The sequence below is a fragment of the Ostrea edulis genome, chromosome 5 (assembly GCF_947568905.1).
Source record: "Ostrea edulis chromosome 5, xbOstEdul1.1, whole genome shotgun sequence".
NCBI classification, from domain to species: domain Eukaryota; kingdom Metazoa; phylum Mollusca; class Bivalvia; order Ostreida; family Ostreidae; genus Ostrea; species Ostrea edulis.
The window spans coordinates 11,114,293-11,137,520 of NC_079168.1; the positions used below are offsets into that span (position 1 = coordinate 11,114,293).

General features: G+C 36.6%; 1 protein-coding gene across 2 annotated transcripts in view; it reads left to right on the forward strand.

Moving 5' to 3' along the window:
• Window positions 1–23,228, forward strand: part of LOC125651918 (solute carrier family 35 member F6-like) — a 46,435-nt gene that overhangs the window by 15,684 nt on the left and 7,523 nt on the right. For both annotated transcript variants that reach the window (XR_008803385.1, XM_056166653.1), the window contains exons 6-10: window positions 13,291–13,370; window positions 13,623–13,761; window positions 15,367–15,461; window positions 17,099–17,143; window positions 17,285–17,465. Coding sequence is in view for 1 of the 2 variants with exons in the window: in XM_056166653.1 (XP_056022628.1) it covers window positions 13,291–13,370; window positions 13,623–13,761; window positions 15,367–15,461; window positions 17,099–17,143; window positions 17,285–17,465 (540 nt within the window). In the remaining variant the exon portion in view is untranslated. The remainder of the gene's footprint in view (window positions 1–13,290; window positions 13,371–13,622; window positions 13,762–15,366; window positions 15,462–17,098; window positions 17,144–17,284; window positions 17,466–23,228) is intronic.

Consider the following 23,228-nt stretch of genomic DNA (forward strand, 5'->3'; position numbering starts at 1 on the left):
TATTGTTTAGCTCACCTGAACTTTGACATTTTTCGTTTCTTGTAATGAAAGAGGGGGTTTTAGGACTCCTCTTCCAGCATTAATCTTTGAAGACAAGGCGGAAGGAACATCAAGGCAAGGTAGAGGACCCCTAGGACTATCATTTACCACTTTCAGTTAGGGGCTGTAGTGGTACCACCAGGTGGCTCCCGGGGGTCGGGACAGATTTCGACTCCCTATTTCTACTCTAAAACGGATGACAAGGACACTGTATCCATTGGATGAGGTAGAGAGTACTATGGGATACTCGACGCCATGTAAAGAAGAGTTCTGGGATACCCGGAAGTATTGTTTAGCTCACCTGAACTTTGACATTTTTCGTTTATCGTAATGAAAGAGGGGGTTTTAGGACTCCTCTTTCAGCATTAGTCTTTGAAGACAAGGCGGAAGAAACATCAAGGCAAGGTAGAGGACCTCGAGGACTATCATTTACCACTTTCAGTTAGGGGCTGTAGTGGTACCACCAGGTGGCTCCCGGGAGTCGGGACAGATTTCGAGTCCCCATTTCGACTCTAAAAGGGGGGGACAAGGACAATGTATCCACTGATTGAGGTAGAGAGTACTAAGGGCTACTCGATGCTATGTAAAGAAGAGCTCTATGATACCCGGAAGTATTGTTTAGCTCACCTGAACTTTGATATTTTTCGTATGTCGTAGAAAATAAATGGGTTTTATGACTGGTTTTCCAGCATTAATCTTTGAAGACAAGGCGAAAGGAACATGAAGGCAAGGTAGAGGACCCCTAGGACTATCATTAACCGCTTTCAGTTTGGGGCTGTAGTGGTACCACCAGGTGGCTCCTGGGGGTCGGGACAGATTTCAAGTCCCCATTTCTACTCTAGGAGGGGTGACAAGGACAATGTATCCATTGATTAAGGAATAAGGTACTAAGGGGTACTCGATGCCATGTCAAGAAGAGCTCTGTGATGCCTGGAAGTATTGTTTAGCTCCCCTGGACATTGATATTTTTGTATATCGTAGAGAATGAAGGGATTTGGTGCCTGCTTTAGAGCATAAATCTTTGAAGACAAGGCGGAAAGGACATAAAGAGAAGGTAGAAAAAACATTGAGCTATCATTTGCCGCTTTCAGTTTGGAGTTGTAGTGGTACCACCCAGTGGCCCCTAGCTGGGGTTTGGGAGAGATCTTGAGTTCCACTCTACTAAGGCCAATCTTTCAATTTGTTGGAATACTGCAGGAGATCGTATTCATTACTCGATCACAGACAGACAAAAGTTCCGTTATACCTGATAGTGTTGCTTACCTCGCCTGAACTATACCATTTTTTGTGTCTCATAGAAAAGATAATGGTTTAATATAGTTGGTATGCAACAGATTCTGTTATAGAATTTGGCGTAGTTCTAACTACACTACTGTGGAATCATTATAATTCGTGGTGACTCAATTTTCGTGGAATTAGTGGGTAACCCTCACTCACGAATTTACATCCTCAACGAATAAATACATTCCAGAGTTATCTTTCTTACAAATACATAAATCCACGAAATTACGTCCGCACGAACCCGTGAAAGTTCAGCAATCCTCGAAAATTGGCCCCACGAATTTAAATGATTCTACAGTATGCATTTTATACAAAAAGTGAAAGGATAGATAATTGATATTGATTTATGTATTGATCGCCACTTAATTTAACTTGCAACCGCTATTTAATATATGGTGGCCTCCACTTAGTCTATATGGTAGTTATCACTAATTGAATATGTAGCTTTTGTCGAAGTTTTGCTGCTGTTTGGGTCAAAAGGTCAATGTCACTTCGAAACTTGTTTAGAAAAGCTTGTAGACATTCTACGGGCCACATATTTTTGCTTGGCTCATACTTTAGGTGGTGGTGGTTGAGGGGAGGGGGGGGGGGTGGCAGCTGCAAAAATTGTTTAAAATTCTCGTCAGGTGTAACATAAAACTATCTAAACATTTCTCTTTTGCCCAAACTTCTATATCATTGATTAGGCTTGGTTTGTGGTTCGTCCTTCATAGCATGCGTTCAGTTCTTTAGTTCAAGATCACATTCCTAGCATTCCTACCATTCACTACTGCTATAAAACAAGAGGTCCATGGGTCACATCGCTTATGTGTCACCTTGGCTCTGTTGATTTTCACCTGATGTAATTTTAATTTTGCTCACACAGTGTGGACACAACTTCGGCTCAAAAAATCACGTCATAACCTCACTTGAATTATGGCTAACATAACTTTGTTTTTTCTTGAGAAGGTGAAGGTTAGCCTTCGAGTTCCTCCTACTTCTAAGAAAGCCTAAACGATTAAATATCTTATTAACTATTTAAGGTAGATCTTCCATACTTTGTATATAAATTCCTTATGGTAATAACATTCATGCAATACCATGATCTATGCCATTTCTACTTTCATCTTCTCCTGTGGTAAGCCCTTAACATTTCATGCATGATCTATGACCTTGTAAACCTTTTATGCACGACATGCTAAGGGCTTACCACAAGAAATATATATGCAATTATGAAAACATTATATGAAATTATCATGAAATAGTTCAGGATGTTTTGAATAGGTTTTCTTAAATGTACTCGTAGGTTAAATACCAAGCTCACCTGGTTAAAAAACTTGGTACGAAAATAAGGAATTTGCATATTAGATATGAGACCCCTATCGCTCACCATTCATACGTTATGAGTCAGATTAAAATTTCTGACAGAGCGACGGGAAAAACAATATATATACCCCTACTATAGTCGCGGGAATACAAAAAACTTGAATCTATACAACATGGAAACATTTACAAAGGTCCGAGGGTTGGGGTCTACTTTGTAAATTAACCAAAAGTTTCAGAGACAACAATGCTCTTAATTGTAAAACTCGCGCACAATTACTAAATGTAATCATTGCTTTACATACAATTGTTCTTGATATCAACCATCGACAGATAAATGTGTTTTGTTTGTCACGTCTTTTTTTCACAATTTCATATTCTTTAGCACCATTGGTTTAATTTCAACGAACCTTAGCACACGCTATCCCTATGTGTAGGAATTTCAAGTTTGTACAAACGAAGGAGCGCCTTCGTATTCAAGAAAAGGGAAAATGGGGAAGGTAATAAAAGGTGAAGATAACTAACAGTGATCAATCTCATTACTCCTAAACGGAATGCAAAATAGAGAGTTGGGCAAACATAGACCCCTGGATCTACCAGAGGTGGAATTGTGTGACTAGGAGGACGGAGTATCCCCTGTTGACCGGTCACACCACCAGTGAACTCTATCTCTTGATCAGGTAAACGGTGTACTCCGTAGTCAAATCAATGCGCCAAGAACTGCCTAACAATTGGTATGAAACACGTCAGACAGCATTTGACCCAATGAACTGTTGTATTGGCAAACTAGATCATTATAACGACCAAAGAATTTGCGAAATGCTGACTTTACACGAGATTGTTTAAATCCCTGTAACATCAACTTGTTTGCAAGTAACGTGTATTGATTTAAAAACTGATCATGCGTATAACAAGTTCTTGCGCATCGAATCAGTTGAGAGAGTAATAGACACCACATGCAGGTGATAATAGAATATTGCTATATAAATATGGGAAGTTGACGATGGAAAAGCTCATCCCGTTTGCCATAAGGATATTTCGAACCGACGTATGTAGCAGGAAATTAGTTTGAACAATTATAATTTGGCCTGTACAACCTTTAAAGACCATGTATTTCATCCTTCGGTGCCAGTTGAAGTAAAATTCATGTGGTAAATCCATGTACTGAAGGTTAAAATAAGAATTGGTATACTGTCTGATAAGATAAAATACTACAACAAGGCGTATAAAAAACATCTAGAAACTGGTCACTTTGCGCAACATTTAGCCTAAATATGACGGAAACTGAAAAAGACGTTAACGGTGATGAAGATATGATATTATACCGGGCTCACGAAGGGGGGAATTATGATTCTGATAGTAGTGACGATAATACGCCTAGCAAAATACAGAAAAACTGTAAGAAAACAAGTTCTCACACAGAACAATAGACATGACGGAACACCCGACAACAGCAAAATCGGCAAAAGACACCGAGGACACAGAATCGGCAAAGGACATCATGAACAAAACAGAATTAGCGAAAGACACAATGGAGAACACAGAATCAGTGAAAGACATCATAGACAGTCCAGAATAAGCGCAAGACATCATACACAACACAGAATAAACAAAAGACACTATAGACCACAAAGAATCAGCGAAATACATCATAGGCAACATAGAATCGGCGAAAGATATCATAGGCAACCCAGAATCAGCGAAAGACACCCTTGGCAACCCAGAATCAGCACAAGACACCATAAACAACCCAGAATCAGTGAAAGACACCCTTGGCAACCCAGAATCAGCGCAAGACACCATAGACAACCCAGAATCAGCGCAACACATCATACACAACACAGAATCAACAAAAGACACTATAGGCAGCACATAATCAGCGAAATGCATCATAGGCAAATAGCATCAGCGAAAGACACCATAGGCAACATAGAATCAACGAAAGACATCATGCACAACACAGAATCAGCAGTTGAAACAGAGTAGAACGTAGATTCTAATGTTCTAACAGAGCTAGGTTACACAAGACTGCGAGGTGCATGTACCCAAAGAGAGCATGAATGCTTTTCTCACAGTGGAGCAATTAGATAAAATACTTAATGCTATTGGTGACATCCCTTGCGATGAAGTGATAGTTGAGCTTACCAGTACAGGTGAAGGAAACATCATATCAAGATTGACATAATCTAATCATACGTTAGGTAACGATTCACAAGATGCAGAAAGTACAACATATGAAAGCAGTTTCGATCTAATTGAAGATTCTTCAGATGAATATGTACTTCCAAGTGGAGGTAAGAGAAAATGGCTTAATAGTTCAAGTTCTCTGGGGAAGAATAAAAATGAACGTACATTTAGAAAGACAAAAAATGTCTGTGCTAATGAAAATGAATGTGAAGACAGTTGCAACAGCAGTTTTAATGAACCATCTACTTGTACGACTAGTACATTGAGATGTGGACGAAAGCAAAGAAACACAACAGAATGGAAAAGAAATAAAGCCAGGCAGCTTTGCAATAAAGGAAAGGCATACGCAAACTGCAAGGGCAGTAAAATCTCTTGGAGAACATAGAAAGAAACAACTTGCAAATGCAAGTACAAATGTCAAGACAAAATCAGTAACACCCAGAGGTCGGATATATTTCAAAGTTACTGGAATCTATCATACGATCGTCAAAGATATTTCATAAGGTGTTATGCAATAATGTCAGAAAAGCGTGGAAAAACCAAAAATCCAGAAGAAGAATCAAGAAGGAAACACACTGTTCATTATTATTTGCCTATAGATGAGAGCAAGGTAGATTTATGAAAGAGAACACTTTTGGGAACATTGGATATTGGTGAGAAAACAGTTACGTAAGCATAGAAGAAGAAAAAGCACCCTCTCTCTTCAACAGACAATAGAGGAAAACATATTCCAAAGAACACAATTTCAGAGGATGACAAAAATTTTATCAGAGACCACATCCGTTAATTCCCAAGAACAGAATATTTGGACAGTTCTCTATCCATAAGAAAAATGTACAATTTGTACACTGAGAAGTGTAAAAAGGACTACAATGAGGCACAGAAATATTGCCTGTATGGTACAATATTTGGTACCGAGTTCAATGTATGGTTTCATAGGCCAAAGAATGATATACATATGAGCATTTCCTGATGCATTTGGAAAAAATAAAGCAGGAAGTATAAGGGATGGAAAAGCAAGAAGATAAACCGAGATCAACTGAAAATGTGATGATCAAAACTATCAACTTTGATTTGCAAAAGGTACTTGTCACTCCTAAAGCTCAAGTAAATGACTTATACTACAGCAGAAAACTTGCTACTTACAACTTCACTATATTTGATGTAATTACTAAAGAAACTGTTTGCAACATGTGGTAGAAACCATAGCAAAGCGAGGAAACGGTGGCGCTTCATGTCTTCTTGACTACAATAAAAGTGTGGGGTCAATCGATGAACTGTTGTACTATTCAAACAGTTGCACCGGACAACAAAGAAATTTACCATTTAGTGGGATGTGTCTCTACTCGGTTGTTAATCTTCCAATTCAAAAGATAACACGCAATTATTTTGAAAGAGGGCACTCACAAATGGAGGGAGATTCTGTTCAAGCTACTATTGAACGATCCACAAAACATGCAGATATGTATTCTCCCAGTGATTGGATGCTTGGTGTCCGCAATGCTAAAGTAAACCCACCCAAGTATGTGGTGAAGGAGTTGGCACACACAGATGTATTACATTTCAAAAGTCTTACAGATGACTGTATAGGCAACAGGGTTTTTGCAGAAGGTGGAGCAAGATTAAAATGGAACAATATCCATTCATTTCAGTATCATCGAAAGGAAGACCCTACCAAAATATTTTTCAAATACAAAATCAGTCCGCCAGAATATACATGCAGTTGATATTTAGGGAAGAAGCAGTGTAGGAAAGCTGAGAAACATGAAAAATTACATCTTAAACCACTGTATTCAGCCTTATCCCAATATCAGATACCAAGTTCAAAGATCTAATGAATCTATGCAAGAAAAACATTCCTCAGTTTCTACTCACAGCTTCCTTACAAGGGGAATGTGTGTAACGTTCTGGAAGAACCCGATGAAGAAGACAGTTCAGATTGACTCAAGGTTACGGTAGAGCATCTCATAATCTGTGCACTGTGTGGTTTTTGTTTGTCAGTTTTGCCAAGAAGCGTTCCAAGAATTCATTTTTTTATCACATGATTCCATTTGAACAAACCCACAAAACAGGTTTGTTTCTTTTTTCTGATGTTGGTGCGGAATCCGATGTTGATGCGTGTTCTATTAATCTATCTGGTTTTTGTAGATCACATTTTCGAAGATTTCTGATATAAATGTAGCTACCCATTGACGATTATTTGTGAATGTTAGTAGATTAGCAAGCTGAACTGATATTATTAATATTGATTTGTGGGATGAAATAATGAAAGTATTTTGCACACTATTCATGGGTGTGTGTTTTGTTGAATGACAAATTCAGATATTTTTGTTTTGAAATAGTACATTCTGTGAAGTATACATGTACAAACTTCTTTGTTCTATTTTATAAATGGAATGAATGCATGATTTTTTGAACATGATTCACTTACGTAGTATCTGTTTCATTCCCATTCTGGATAATTTAAAAAGGCGGTAAGTGGAAGATACGACCTTAAGTAAAGTAAACAATGATTGAATACTACCAAACCAAAAGGACGTATATGTGAAAATAGGTTTGAAAACAGATATAAAACAACATTAAAGTATTTCTTTGTGTTTCTAAATCGATTTAGACACTTTGTACCATATCGAAAAGTTTTGGATCAGGTTTCTGATTTTTCTTTGTGTTTTTCTCTCTTATTTGAACTCAAACTTTGCATACACATACGACCGTCTGCCTCTACAGCGACGATATGTCCAGGAGTCCGTGTTTTCTTAACTACACAAGGTGAAGATAACGAACAAGTGATCACTCTCATAACTCCTGTAACCAATACAAAATAGATAGTTGGGCAAACACGGACCCCTGGACACTCCAGAGATGGGATCAGGTGCCTAGGAGGAGTAAGCAACTCCTTTTGACTGGTTGACTATCTATTTTGTATTGTTTATAGGAGTTATGAGATTGTTAACTGTTCGTTATCTTCACTTTTCATGAATGCAAAGGATTATTGTAAATAGATAAAACGTCAATTTATCAAAATGTCCAGTTGAAGGCCACAACAAGAGATTTTTTCCTTCTCATGTAGAAGCTTTTGAATAAACTGTGGTTCATAAGAATATAAAAACAGGTCAGCTAATAAAGGAGCACTATTTGTGCTCATGGGAATTCTAACAGACTGTTGGAAAACCTGATCTCCAATCTGAAGAACCACTGAACTAAAAAAATACAAAACTTATATGAGAGGTTCCTTAATGGAATGCAAAAATAACAATCCCGGAACCACAATAAGGGATTGGGATATATTGGACATTTTTTAAAAATCTTTTTCACGAACAACGTACCACAAATTTAGACCATTTCTTAGCGCCCAGGGCCGCAGCAGTGAGAGTTCTTTCATTTACCTATGCCTGCTGCGAGAGGGAACCTCTGTTTAAAGGTCATATAAGAAAGATCCCACTTCTAAATGCCGAGTGTTTGGCAAAGGAGCAATGACTACTAATATTTACGTCTTAGGTTTGACGCGGCCATGGCATAAGCGGGGCTATAACTCACGCCCTTCCGGTTAAGAAGCGAAGGCCCTACCACTGAGCTACCGCAACAGACCAAGATTAGTAATGTTAATTTGCAAACATCCACACGAAGTAGACTACAGGCATAATGTTCCATCCATTGCGGCTTCTTTTTGATCCTTGTCAACCTTCTAGGCAAATCGGTCTCATTATCATCATCTTGGTTATCATCATCATCATCATGTTCATCAGGAACCTCAGCTACAGGTTCATGTAAATCATCCATATGAGAACTGCTGGAATCAAGATCATCAGGTAGTTCCTGAGTACTCTGATTGGGAGCGTCCTCCCCTGATCCGTCCTCCAGGTACTCAACACCACTCTGATTGTCACCAGTAATAGTGTGAGTACTATCTGCAACATCCTCAGACAGTGCATCACTAAATGGTACCAGGCATTCCACTGTAACATACATGCTGTCTGCATCATCATCAGATCCTTCCAACTGATCCTGGATGGCAGATCTCTTTTCTCTATCTTGAGATTTTTCACTTCTCTTGGTTCTAAATCTAGGTGCTGGAACAGGTGAAGATAACTTGGAACCAATGAGCAATAATAAATTCCTATGTAGAATTCTGATTCTGCCTTGGCCATCTTCTCGTCTCACCTTATAAACCGGAATTGAAACATTTGGCTGACTAATGATGATGTAGGGATTTTCCTCCCATTTATCCTGAATTTTGTGTTTCCCATCAAAACTGACAACCTTAACTAAAACTCGATCTCCTTCATTCAAGATTACTCCTCTTATCTTGGTGTCATAATGCAACTTCTGTTTCGTCTGAGAATTCTTAATTGCTGTTTCAGCTTGATGATATGCATTTCTGAGATTTTCCTGTAGGGTTTCAATGTATGAAGAAGTCAATTTAAATTGGCAATTTCGCTCGATTCCAAAAATGAGATCAAACATCAAATAATATGGAGAGAATCCTGTTGAATCATGTACAGTACAGTTGTACGCATGTACTAATGGAGAGACATGTTTTTTCCAATTATGTTTCTGTTCTGGATCCAAAGTGCCTGACATAGAAAGAATGGTTCTGTTAAAGCATTCTGTTATTCCGTTGCCCATGGGATGATATGGTGTAGTTCTGGATTTGGATATCCCAGTAATTTGGCATAATTCTTTAATCAAATTACTACAGAAGTTCGCTCCTTGATCTGAATGAAGTTTCTGCGGCAGACCATAATGGACGACGAAGTTGTTAAAAATTGCCTCAGCTGTAGTCCTTGCTGTTTGATTCTTCGTTGGTACTGCTACTGCATATTTGGTAAAATGGTCTGTCAGGACTAATATGTTCTGTATGTTTCCTTTGGATGGTTCTAACGTCATGTAATCCATACAAACTAACTCTAAAGGTTGAGTAGTTGTGATGTTTACTAATGATGCTTTCTGGTTGTTAGGTGTCTTGAACTTGATGCATCTCTCACACTCGTCAACCCACTTCAATACATCTGTGTGCATCCTTGGCCTGTAAAATCTACTTCGGACTAAAGCTATAGTTTTGTCTCTGCCTGGATGACCCATATCGTTGTGCAAATAGTGCAGGATCACAGGACTAAATGTATGTGGCACAACATATTGTTGATGACAGGTACCATCTGCATTCTGTGTCTCTCTAATAAGTATGTCATCTTTCATCTTCAGCTTCTTAAAGTTTTGATGAAGAACTGCCTCAACCTCGCAACTTGCAGAGTTCCTTGGAGGTTTCTTTCCAGCTTTGACATAACCTATTATAGCCGAAATGGCAGCATCCTCAGCCTGAATTTGCTGAATGTCAATGTGCCGAATGTCCTTAATATTTGAAGGCAGATGTAACTGCTGACACACAGCAGGCAAAACTGGTAGTGTCTTGATATATGGTGGCTTATCATCAGCATTGACTATCGCTCTGACAGCTTCAGTATCCATGGTCTCGGTCTTCGCTGGTAATCTAGACAATATATCTGCATCGGTGTTCAATTTACCTGGCTTGTATGTAATACTGAAGTTGTATGAAGACAGTGCGGCAATCCATCTGTGGCCAGTTGCATCTAATTTTGCTGTAGTTAAAACATATGTGAGGGGGTTGTTGTCTGTAAACACTGAAAATGTCTGTCCTGTAAGGTAATCTGAAAACTTTTCCATAATTGCCCATTTTAAAGCTAAAAATTCCAGTTTATGAGTAGGATAATTTCTTTCAGATTTACTAAGTCCCCTGCTGGCATATGCAATAACGCGTTTAATCCCATCCTGTTCTTGATACAATATCGCTCCGAGTCCACTTTGACATGCATCAGTGTGTAACTCAAATGGACTGCTGAAATCAGGATATGCAAGCACTGGCGATGATGTTAATTTCTCTTTCAATATAGTGAATGCTTTGTCTTGAGATGGTCCCCAATGCCATGTCAATGGAGGCAGTTTCTTTTTTCCTCTGGGTTTCTTTCCAGTTGCCATGATATCTATCAATGGTCGTGCAATCTTTGAAAAATCCTGGATAAATTTCCTGTAGTATCCTGCGAAGCCTAAAAACTGTCGTACATCTTCAGGAGTTTTAGGAGTAGGCCAGTTTAAGACTTTGTCTACCTTGTCTGGGTCCACCTGTACCCCATCTTCAGAAACAATGTGACCTATATACTTTACCTTTTTATGAAGAAAGAACACTTCTTAGGGGAGAGCTTCAGACTAAATTTCCTAAACCTATCAAAAACTTGCTTAAGGCGGTCAAGATGTTCGTCTAGATGTTCGTCAAATGTCCTAGAGAAAACTATTACATCATCTAAATAAATAAAACACACTTTTAAATGAAGATCTCCTAAACATTGTTCTTGTAGTCTTTGATACGTAGCCGGGGCATTTGCAAGTCCAAATGGCATTTTATTGAATTCAAAGAATCCTAATGGCCCAACTGTAAAAGCTGTTCGCTGCTTATGCTGTTCTAAAATTTCGATTTGATGGTACCCAGATTTCATATCTAATACAGAAAAGTAACAATTCCCAGCAAGTGAATCTAATATTTCATCTATTCTTGGCAGTGCGTAGTTATCCCTCACAGTCCGTAAATTCAGCTGTCTATAATCCACACACATGCGTAAGGACCCATCATGTTTCCTGACTAATACCACATTAGAGGAAAATGGTGAATGAGATGGTCTGATGATTCCACTGGCTAGCAACTCTTGTATGTGATTTCTTACTTCTTCTACCATCGCTGGTGGTATGCGTCTGTATTTCTGCTTAAAAGGTGTTGTATCTGACAGTTCTATATGATGGTACACCTTGTCAGTAGTTCCAATATCTGTAGAATTTGTGGAAAATATATCCTGGTATTCAGATACAAGTCCTCCACATCGTTCTTTCTCCGTCTCTGCTAATGTGTCGGATATATGAACTTTCTCTAAAATTTGTTCAAATTCTGAAGTTGACAAAGGAATAGATGTATCTGCAATTGTAACAGGCTGCATCTCGCATATAACTGCTCTTGGTGAAACTAATCTGTTTATGAAATGGCTAATAAATGTTTTCAAACCCGAGGGCGCATATGACATTACACAAAATGGCGCGTAAACTAGCGAAAGAAAATATGCATATCGCAAGATTTGAATTTCATCGCTTTCAAACTCGAAAACTACGCAAAATGTTTCATTTAAAACACATTTAAAGTAGTTTTACGCATAAAAAGAGTTAATTTTGCTGAAAAAATGAAAAAGTTTAGAAACATGCGTTGTGTCCTTTAAGTAGTTACTGAGGGAAAAATATCAGGACCATGATTTCACTTCGAGAGATCGAAGTTTGAACCATCGAAAGTCACCTGTATTTGTATTTTTACACAGGGATTGGATTGGTGTGTGTTGATGCTTCCGTGTGGCAGATGTTGAGGGGATCAGTCATTATATTTGTATTTTTACACAGGGATTGGTTTGGTGTATGTTGATGCCTCCGTGTGACAGATGTTGAGGGGATCAGTCATTATATTTGTATTTTTACACAGGGATTGGTTTGGTGTATGTTGATGCCTCCGTGTGACAGATATTGAGGTGATCAGTCATTATATTAAATTTGTATTTTTACACAGGGATTGGTTTGGTGTATGTTGATGCCTCCATGTGACAGATATTGAAGGGATCAGTCATTATATTTGTATTTTTACTGAGGGATTGGTTTTGTGTATGTTGATGCCTCCGTGTGACAGATATTGAGGGGATCAGTCATTATATTTGTATTTTTACACAGGGATTGGTTTGGTGTATATTGATGCCTCCGTGTGACAGATATTGAGGGGATCAGTCATTATATTTGTATTTTTACACAGGGATTGGTTTGGTGTCTGTTGATGCCTCCGTGTGGCAGATGTTGAGGGGATCAGTCATTATATTTGTATTTTTACACAGGGATTGGTTTGGTGTATGTTGATGCCTCCGTGTGGCAGATATTGAGGGGATCAGTCATTATATTTGTATTTTTACACAGGGATTGGTTTGGTGTGTGTTGATGCCTCCGTGTGACAGATATTGAGGGGATCAGTCATTATATTTGTATTTTTACACAGGGATTGGTTTGGTGTATGTTGATGCCTCCGTGTGGCAGATGTTGAGGGGATCAGTCATTATATTTGTATTTTTACACAGGGATTGGTTTGGTGTATGTTGATGCCTTCGTGTGGCAGATGTTGAGGGGATCAGTCATTATATTTGTATTTTTACACAGGGATTGGTTTGGTGTGTGTTGATGCCTCCGTGTGACAGATATTGAGGGGATCAGTCATTATATTTGTATTTTTACACAGGGATTGGTTTGGTGTATGTTGATGCCTCCGTGTGGCAGATGTTGAGGGGATCAGTCATTATATTTGTATTTTTACACAGGGATTGGTTTGGTGTATGTTGATGCCTCCGTGTGGCAGATGTTGAGGGGATCAGTCATTATATTTGTATTTTTACACAGGGATTGGTTTGGTGTATGTTGATGCCTCCGTGTGGCAGATGTTGAGGGGATCAATCATTATATTTGCTGGAGTGTTATCTGTGAGTTTTGGTTTAACTTGCTATAAAAATAAACACACAGAAAAATGAGAAACTAGATGTCATTACAATCAGAAGGTCGATACAAAGTTATGGCTTTTGGAAATTTTCAAAATACGAATATCATGTAAACTCAATTTCAGAAGAAAGGATTTTTTTCCCCCGTGTTATCTTTCCCTTATGACGTGTATTAGGAATATGACTTTTTGTATACCCTAGTATGTGTATCGACACAAGATGTATGATGTTTTACAGAAAATCTTTCTGAAAAGAAAATTACGAATGGTGCATTGGAGTGGCATGCTTGTCACCATGTGTGGACTGATCCTAGTGGGATGCTCCAGTGTGTTTCAGAACAGGTCATCAAACACTGCGGGATCAAAAACTCTCCTTGGTGAGTCATCATTTACTAAATGATTACATATTGTATTTATGTAAGTTGCAGCTCCTGATTGGTCAAGAGATTGTTGTAAATTTTAGCACATGTCCAGTTATCAACATTGTGTTTGATTTTTTTTTACTTGTATTTTTATGAACCTGAGATTCGGGGCCATGGTGTTTCTCTTTGATTTTTTTTTTTTTGGCTGAATGTAAACTAGGTTATTACTTTTAATCTATACAAGACAAATACTGTATTTACACTTTGTGAAATGAAAGATCAAGGTCATTTCCAGGACTACTAAACGTATAGGTCAATGTCATTCATTAAGGTCAAGACCAAATTTGTCACAATTGGATGTGGCCATAGTTGGAGGCATTGTGTATCATTATGCCCTGAAACTGAGGGTCTCTCAATCTGTCCTTTTCCATGTGCACTGGTTATTACTTTGAACTATACCACACAGAAACCTCATTTATACTTTTTAAAAAAATCAAAAGTACGTGTGTATGACATATAAGATCAATGTCATTTGCCATTCTCATTTTAGCCAAGTATTTCACAGACTCATCTTAATTGTTTCAACTTAATTATGTCCCTAAGAACAAACTTAAGATTTAAAGGAGACACGTCAGATTGTTTTGGTCTTAAAATCATCGTCTGTCTGCAACTTTAATTTCATGGTATTTGAAAGTTCAGGTCATTATACAATTAATCGCCCATCATCAGGTCAACATGGAAAAATGAGAACCCGAGACTGGGTCCACGAGATGACCTAGCTGACTTGGCTAAGGTCGTGCAGTGGCCTAAATCAGGTCAGGTCACTGAGTGGACCCATTGGAGGGTTCTTGTTTTCCCATGTTGAATTGATCACAGTGATCAATTGTTTTATTATACCAATATAGAAACAATTAAACTCAAATTGATATCCTGCATTTGTAACACACATTTAGATTTCTACACTGTGTGTTTCACGTTGATCATTTCAAGAAGTAGGCTGTAAGGCCTACTGTGACGTGGGATTGTGCACCGAATTTAAAATTCAAAAGATGATTCAAATGATCTTTTTGTCCTAGAAACAGAAAACTGGTTTATTACAAAAAAATTGTATAATTCTATGTCTGATAAAAGTCCTACCTCTCTGTAATGTTACATATATATACTATCTCGGTCCTAAGTAGTAGTTTACAATAGAGATCCAGACAAGACACAAATTGTGCACAAAAAATGATGATGTAATGTCGACTGCATAACAAGCAAAGGAGCAGAACTTGTCTATCGGAAGTCTACCTAAGACTGAGGTTTGATTCACTCGAAATTATCATTTCTTTTAGGATGTAATTTCTAATAAATTCATAAGTAATCAAATTCAGCAGACATTAATAATTATGACTGGTCAATATTGTGCACATGCAGTGATTTGAAGGTCATTATTGTAGTAAACAGTGCATTTTGGGAGTCATCATTAAATTTTAAAGGCTTCCCATCAGCCAATCATATTTGAGAATTGATAATAAGAGGTATATTAAATGCATGTATGTGTAAGGTCAAGAGGTTTATGCAGCATGTAATATTGAAATACACCACTGATATGTCTGTTTTCTGTATTTTCCTTTGAAGGTATTGTGCTCATATTAGGAAGTCAGGTTGTTAGTGCGAGTCAAATGGTGATAGAAGAACTGTTTCTGAAGAAGAGGAATCTTCATCCGTTACATGTGAGTGCACTGAGTGACTACTGCACTAGACATATTATTGACTAATTACACTGACTACTAGACATATTATTGACTAATTACACTGACTATTGTACTAGACATATTATTGACTAATAACACTGACTACTAGACATATTGACTAATTACACTGACTACTGTACTAGACATATTATTGACTAATTACACTGACTACTGTACTGGACATATAATTGACTAATTACACTGACTACTAGACATATTATTGACTAATTACACTGACTACTGTACTAGACATATTATTGACTAATTACACTGACTACTGTACTAGACATATTATTGACTAATTACACTGACTACTAGACAGATTATTGACTAATTACACTGACTACTGTACTAGACATATTATTGACTAATTACACTGACTACTGTACTGGACATATAATTGACTAATTACACTGACTACTAGACATATTATTGACTAATTACACTGACTACTGTACTAGACATATTATTGACTAATTACACTGACTACTGTACTAGACATATTATTGACTAATTACACTGACTACTAGACAGATTATTGACTAATTACACTGACTACTGTACTAGACATATTTACTTATTACACTGACTACTAGACAGATTATTGACTAATTACACTGACTACTGTACTAGACATATTTACTTATTACACTGACTACTAGACAGATTATTGACTAATTACACTGACTACTGTACTAGACATATTTACTTATTACACAATATTGTTAAAGATATAACTCTTTATATTGTTACAGTAAAACACACTTTAAACAAAGTGGAGAGGATGAACAATTCTGATTTGTTACAAACGTAATTCGTTACATTTGATAAGTTCAAAATACGTTTTAAAACTACAGGGAATGCAAATCACTTCGCTGTAAATGTAAATTCATTATAAGCGTGCTCAGTGTAATGGTGTTTTACTGTAAATGTAAATTCATTATAAGCGTGCTCGGTGTAATGGTGTTTTACTGTAAATGTAAATTCATTATAAGCGTGCTCGGTGTAATGGTGTTTTACTGTAAATGTAAATTCATTATAAGCGTGCTCGGTGTAATGGTGTTTTACTGTAAATGTAAATTCATTATAAGCGTGCTCGGTGTAATGGTGTTTTACTGTAAATGTAAATTCATTATAAGCATGCTCGGACACAATTATTTTAAAATATTTGTGGATGAGTTGTCACGAAATTTTATACATCTATTATTAGTACATGCAATTTCTGTTCATGCAGAGCTCAGATATTTAAATTAGGTCATTGTCTTTATAAAAAGATTTAAGATCAAAGGAAAATTTGTGCTTATTGAAGATTAATAATATTAATGAAAATAAATAATGTTATAATTAGCCTAGGCTTGTACATTGTATATGCAGTTACAGTGTATTGATTCTATTGATTTTAAATCTGTCCTTAATGACTATCACCATTTATTAAGCATCCGTCATACATTATATACATGTATATTTAGTACAGCATAGTACATGTACATTCAGACTACAGCATAGTACATGTACATTCTGACAAGAAGAGCACCTTAATGATACTCATTATGACAACTAATTTATATATGAAGATAAAGGATATAATAATTGATAAAAAAAAATTTTATCAACAGGTTGTTGGAATGGAGGGCATATATGGTGTTATCATGATGTCTGCAGTAAGTCATATTTTGATGAAGGAAGAAAAAGTACAAAACTTCATTTGCATTATGCATTCTAGATGACTTTAGTATGGAGATGTTGATCTACATGTCAATCTTTCTTTGTAGCCACTAACTGACTGAATGTTTGGATTGTAGATAGTGTTGCCTGTGATGTACTATGTTCCTGGGTCTGACGTAAACAACAGCTATGAGAACAGCCTGGATGCCCTGTATCAGATCTACAATGAGCCCAGATTATTGGTCTTTTGTATTCTATACCTCACATCCATAGCCTTCTATAATTATTTTGGACTGGCAGTAACTAAGTCCCTGACAGGTACTGTAGTGTTAGATATGGTATAAAATGTAACATATTATATACCAAATTGTTATCATGTGAAAATTATGACATGGCATTCTTTTAATAGTGCATTCTATGTCGACCAGAGGTTACTTTATATAAACCAGAAAACCACCAGACTATTACAGCATTTTTAATAGTTTGGATTTATTTTTATTTTTAAATTAATGAAATAGACTTCATGTGAAGAAGAATATAGTATTACATATTTAATCAAATTGACTTCATTTGAAAAGAATATACATATTTAATCATCATAGATTCTTTATTGTTTTTGTAAACTTTTCATAAACAAGTCATATGGTATGGGGCAGTGCATCTGTCCATCTGATTGTCTGTCAGCAATTTGTTGGTCAGATTAAAAACAACACTTATAAGACAAGGATCATCAAACCTGGTACACAAATTTCCTAATGATTAAAGGAAGAAGCCTATTGTTTTTTATGTTCAAAGGTCAAGGTCTCATTGCAGAGGTAATTCTATAGGCATAAAACAAGGTAGAAATATTGATACATGTGTACTAGTAAAGCTAGATTAATCAAACATACACATATGCATACTCAGTCATCATAGATGTGCATCTGTCTGTCTGTCTTTCCGTTCGTCTCTCATCTCTTTGTGGGTCAGATAAAAGTAATGCTCATAAGGCTAGGAACATCAACTTATACACGTGTTCCCCATCATGTTGGTGCCAAGTACATGTTATTTTGAAATGTAATGATCTTGCTGCTCAAGCTATACTTTATCATAGTAAAATCTTTCTTTCTATCGCCAAATGCTCGGCATCAGGTGTGAATGTCACGGGTCCTCGGAGATGACCTTAAAAACGGATGTCCTGTGTCACAGTAGGTGTGGCACGCTAAAGAACCCTCACTGCTCAATGGCTGTAAGTGCCGAGTATAGGTCTAACTTTGAAGCCCTTCACCGGTCTTGGTGACGTCTCCATATGTCATTGAGTGAAAAATTCTCGAGAGAGACGTTAAACAAGATACTATCAATCAATCAATCTTCACTTTGATATTTGACAAACATTTTTAGAGCCCTGCCAAATGGCAGGTGCTCTATGGTACATGTAATCACTGTCCATTTGTCTGTGTGTCTGTCAGTCAGCACTTTCTGTTGCACTTGATAACTTAAATTTCCTCGGAAAGATTTTCATAAATTTTATTCATGATACTTGGATTATTAGGAAAAGGAAGACCTCTTTTTATTTTCACATTCATTAATTGGCTTTGATCTTACAGTTATGGGATTTATTAGAACTTTTTTTATAACAATAAGATGACAGCACTGTCTATTGCACACAACAACTTAAGATTACATGAAAAGATTTTCATTTTTATATTCAAATTAGGTAGAGGAAGACCCCTTTTGATTTTTTTTGCTCTCCAAAAAATGTTATGGGAGCATATAGTCGTTGTCATGTCTGTCCGTCGGTGTGAGCTCATATCTCCTAAACCTGCAGTGATTCATTTTGAAAATGATTATCATGAGTCCAGCGGACTCCCCTTGATTACAATAATGAGTCCCATGCTAAAATGAATGAGTCCAAATTTCATTATTTCAAACAAACAGCCTGACAATCACAGGTATAAACAAACCAAGTTAAGGAAGAAGCTTAGTGTTGTCACCCCCTTCTAGAGAATGAGTATGTCGCTTTTTATTACAAGCCATCATTTACAGAAAATTCTTGTTCGTAGCTAGTTCATATTGCAAAATGATTTTCAGGTGCATAAAGTTGAATGATGGAAGTTTTTATTCCTATGTTCATGCCATTTAGTTTTTTTGTTCTGTGCAAATGCTGCAATAAATAATTTTTTCTCCATTTTCTTCATTTTTCTCAAATCTTAGCCAAGAATAAAGTGTAAGTCATTTTTGATGCATTTTTTTCACCTTTCGAATTTTCTCAACCTTTACTTCATTTTCACTTTCAGGACTGACGTTTGATTTCAGGGACTCTGCGTTTGTTTTTTACCCGTATATAGTTACTGACAATATTATCATTCATATCACTTTGCAAAACTGTTGTTAACTTTCCCTAATTAGGAAGTTTTAAAACATAAAAAAAAATCGGTGGAATCAGATTATATGCGAGGAAATTCTAGTTCCCAGTTTTGTTTACCCGCCGTAGTGCCTTATATATCATTTGGTTTCATTGGTTAATGCAATGCGAGTTGACCAATGAAATATCAATATTCTTAATTCTTAATTTGGAATATCTCGGGTGTGTAGTCCGTTCTGGAGCTTAGATTTGATACTAATTACCCGGGGGGGGGGGGGGGGGGGGGGGGGGGAATGAAAACATTTTCATATAATTTCGAATGTTCATGCGTCCGCCGGGATGCACAGTTATTGAAATCATGCGTCCTGAGCAAATTCAATGCGTAATTTACGCAGGACGCACGACAAAATGAATCACTGATTAACCTTTCATCAGAAATTGATAAAATTGATCGCAAATGCTCCTTGAGACAAGGGCCTTTGGACCAAGGTCTTTCAAGGTCATTTTGGAAAGGTCAAGGTCACTCAGAACATATAAAAGTTCCTGATTTCAATAGTTTTTGATGCAAAATTTCTATCTCCTAAACCTTTCATCAGAAATTGATCATAATTGATCACAAGTATTCCTTGAGACTGGGACTTTTGGACCAAGGTCATTTTGGAAAGGTCAAGGTCATTCAGAACAAATACCTTATATTAAAATAAAATTCTTTATTTCAACAGTTTTTGAACAGGTATTGATCATATATCAAACAAATAAGTAATAGGGAAATGGGTTTCAGACAAAGGTCACTCAATGTCATTTTGTAAAGGTCAACATCACTCAAGTTGGACATATAGGAAAAAAAAACCTTCATTTCAACAATATTTCAACAATTATTTATCATTGTGCGAGTCATTCGTCATATGAAGAGGTTCATTGGTTAGATGTATTTTGGGGAGCATCCATCAGTTTTACTGAAATTCTTGTTAGAATTCTGTCTTTCCATCAGCAATTTCTATTGCATGCGATAAGATTTTTCGTAAATCTAATGCATAATATATTGATTAGGCAGAGGAGGACCCCTTTCAATTTTCATATTCATTGGCATTGTCGTTACAGAGTTATGAGAATTTTTGAATATTGATAAGGTCATAGCTTTAATTTTCTTCTTCATTTCTGCCTGTAAAATATTCATTGTGGGCCCTTTCTGACCTGTCAGTTTTCTAATATTAATACTATTCAATATTAGAGAAAGTGCTGAAAAAAGACTGCCAGATGCATTTTTGACCAAATGAAAGAATGGGGTTAATCAAAATGGATGTCTTGGACTATCACTACATTTCTGAATATATTGGATGAGGGTATCTCACAGCATGAGAGTTGCTCTTGTTTTTTTCTTTTTGAATTCTGTTTGCAATATTGTCCTCTTACAATTTGATTAAATGTGTTAACATTACCATTGCTCTTATCATTATATGTACAACTAGTTCTAATTGTAACGGGGACCGTTACAGATGTTCCCCAAACCTCCCCAAATTAAAAAGTGATGTCCTTGTGAATCTATAGGAAAAAATCATTTTATTTTAGCCTTTAATTACATGTAGTACGTTCAATATGGTCATTTCAGTACCAAGAAATGAAAGAAAGCGTTGCACGTGCATACACGCGCACGCGTGTATGATTCCGAATTTTTGTTGATGTCGTTCAACAGGCATTTGTATCATATACCCACAGTATGAATTTCATAACGTTTCCACCAAATATAAGGAAGTTATAGCGATTTTAAAATCGTCCAATCAGAAATCAGCACACGTGCATGCAGGTGCTGAGCAGTAATTCTAACCACAGCAATTTGTAAGGAGTACCAAGATACATCTAAACCCCTAATATGAATAGAATTTGATGAAAAACAAAAACGTTATCGTCCTTTAAAAATTGAATATTTAAAAAACGTTGCACGCGCATGCGCGTGTGTGTTGGCATTTTTTTTACACCAACATATAGATACACATATTGTCTACGTATGCTGTGAATATCATCTCATTCGCTTCATAAATAAGATAGTTACAAACGTTTTAGCATTATCCAATCAAAATGAAGCGCACGTGCATGCGCGTGCAAATTGGTAATTTTGACCATGTAAATCAGTTAAGGGTCTCAATATCTACCTATGATATGAATTTCAAGCCATTTCAATGAACAACAAAAAAGTTAGACTGATTCCAAAGTTAGCGTACAAATTTTGTAATGCGCGTGCACGCGCATGCGTGCGCGTGCTGGCAAAATAACTATTATTTTTCATATGTACAAATGATATACTATCATCCTATTTAGGTTTTATATCGCTTCCTTCAATATTCTGATTTTCCATTTTTTGTACCAAAATTGCAATGCACGTGCGCGCGCGTGCATGCACGTGCAAACAAAATGACTATCACTATGCACATCTACAAACGCTATACTATCATCCTGGAAAGTTTCATATCGATCCCTTTTGTAGTTCCTGAGAACACTACCGGACAAAAAAGTACCGGAGAAAAAGAATAATAATAATAATAATAACTAGTACTTATTGTAACGGGGACCGTTACAGATGTTCCCCAAACATTCCCCCATTTAGGAAGTGGTGCCATTTATTTCAGTACAAGTGGTTTTGACCATTGCAAACTGTGTAGCATGTGAATATATAACTATTTTATAACGTTCAGTCCATTTCATGCTAATACAAATCAGTTATAAAGATCTGAGAGTTTTGTGCACGTGCACGTATGTGCATGCACGTGCTAATAAGTAATTTGACCATCTCGATACATTAGAAGTCTTACTATATGAGTACAAGAGAAGTTTCACAACAGTTCAATGAATAACGAGAAATTAACGGCAAGTCAAAACTACAAAGACCGAAATCAATGCACGTGCAAACACGTGCGCGTGAGTACGACACAGCAATTTTGTTGATGCTAATCAATAGACATTTGAATAATATACTTACTATATGAATTTGGTATCGATTGCTTCACTCATAAGAAAGTTATTGGGATTTCAAAATCGTCCAATCAGAATTAAGCGCACGTGCATGCGCGTGCAGGGAAGAGATTTTGAGACTATTAATAAATTGAGAGGCCCAAAACATACCTGCAACCTACTTTTCAAACCTATTCATTGCAATCTCAAAATGTTATAGAACAATACTTAAATTTAGACGTCAAAAATTACAATGCACGCGCATTCACGCGCACGTTATTTTGATAATGGAAAATTTGTTGACACCATTTCATAGACATTCATATCATAGATCCTCAGGGTAAATTTGAATTCATTTCAATTTTTAATTCAATAGTTATAGCCATTTTAGTACCCGAAAAATGAAAGAAAAGCTATGCACGTTCATACACGCGCACGTGAGTATGACTGAGCATCAATGTTGATGTCATTCAATAGGCATTTTATAGATATACTTACAGTATAAATTTCATATTGTTTCAATTATTTACAAGAAAGTTATGGCGATTTGAAAATCGTCCAATCAGAATTTAGCACACGTGCATGCACGTGCCGGATAGTTATTATGACTGTACTCATTTGTTAAGAATGTCAAGATACATATACAATACAAGTTTGAAAAGATTTTCACAAAAAACAAAAAAGTTATGGTCATCGAATTAATTGAATATTCAAATGTCAATGCACGTGCGTGCGCATGTGCGTTTTCAAATTTCATAACATAAATTTGTAGAGATTTAAAATCTTTACCT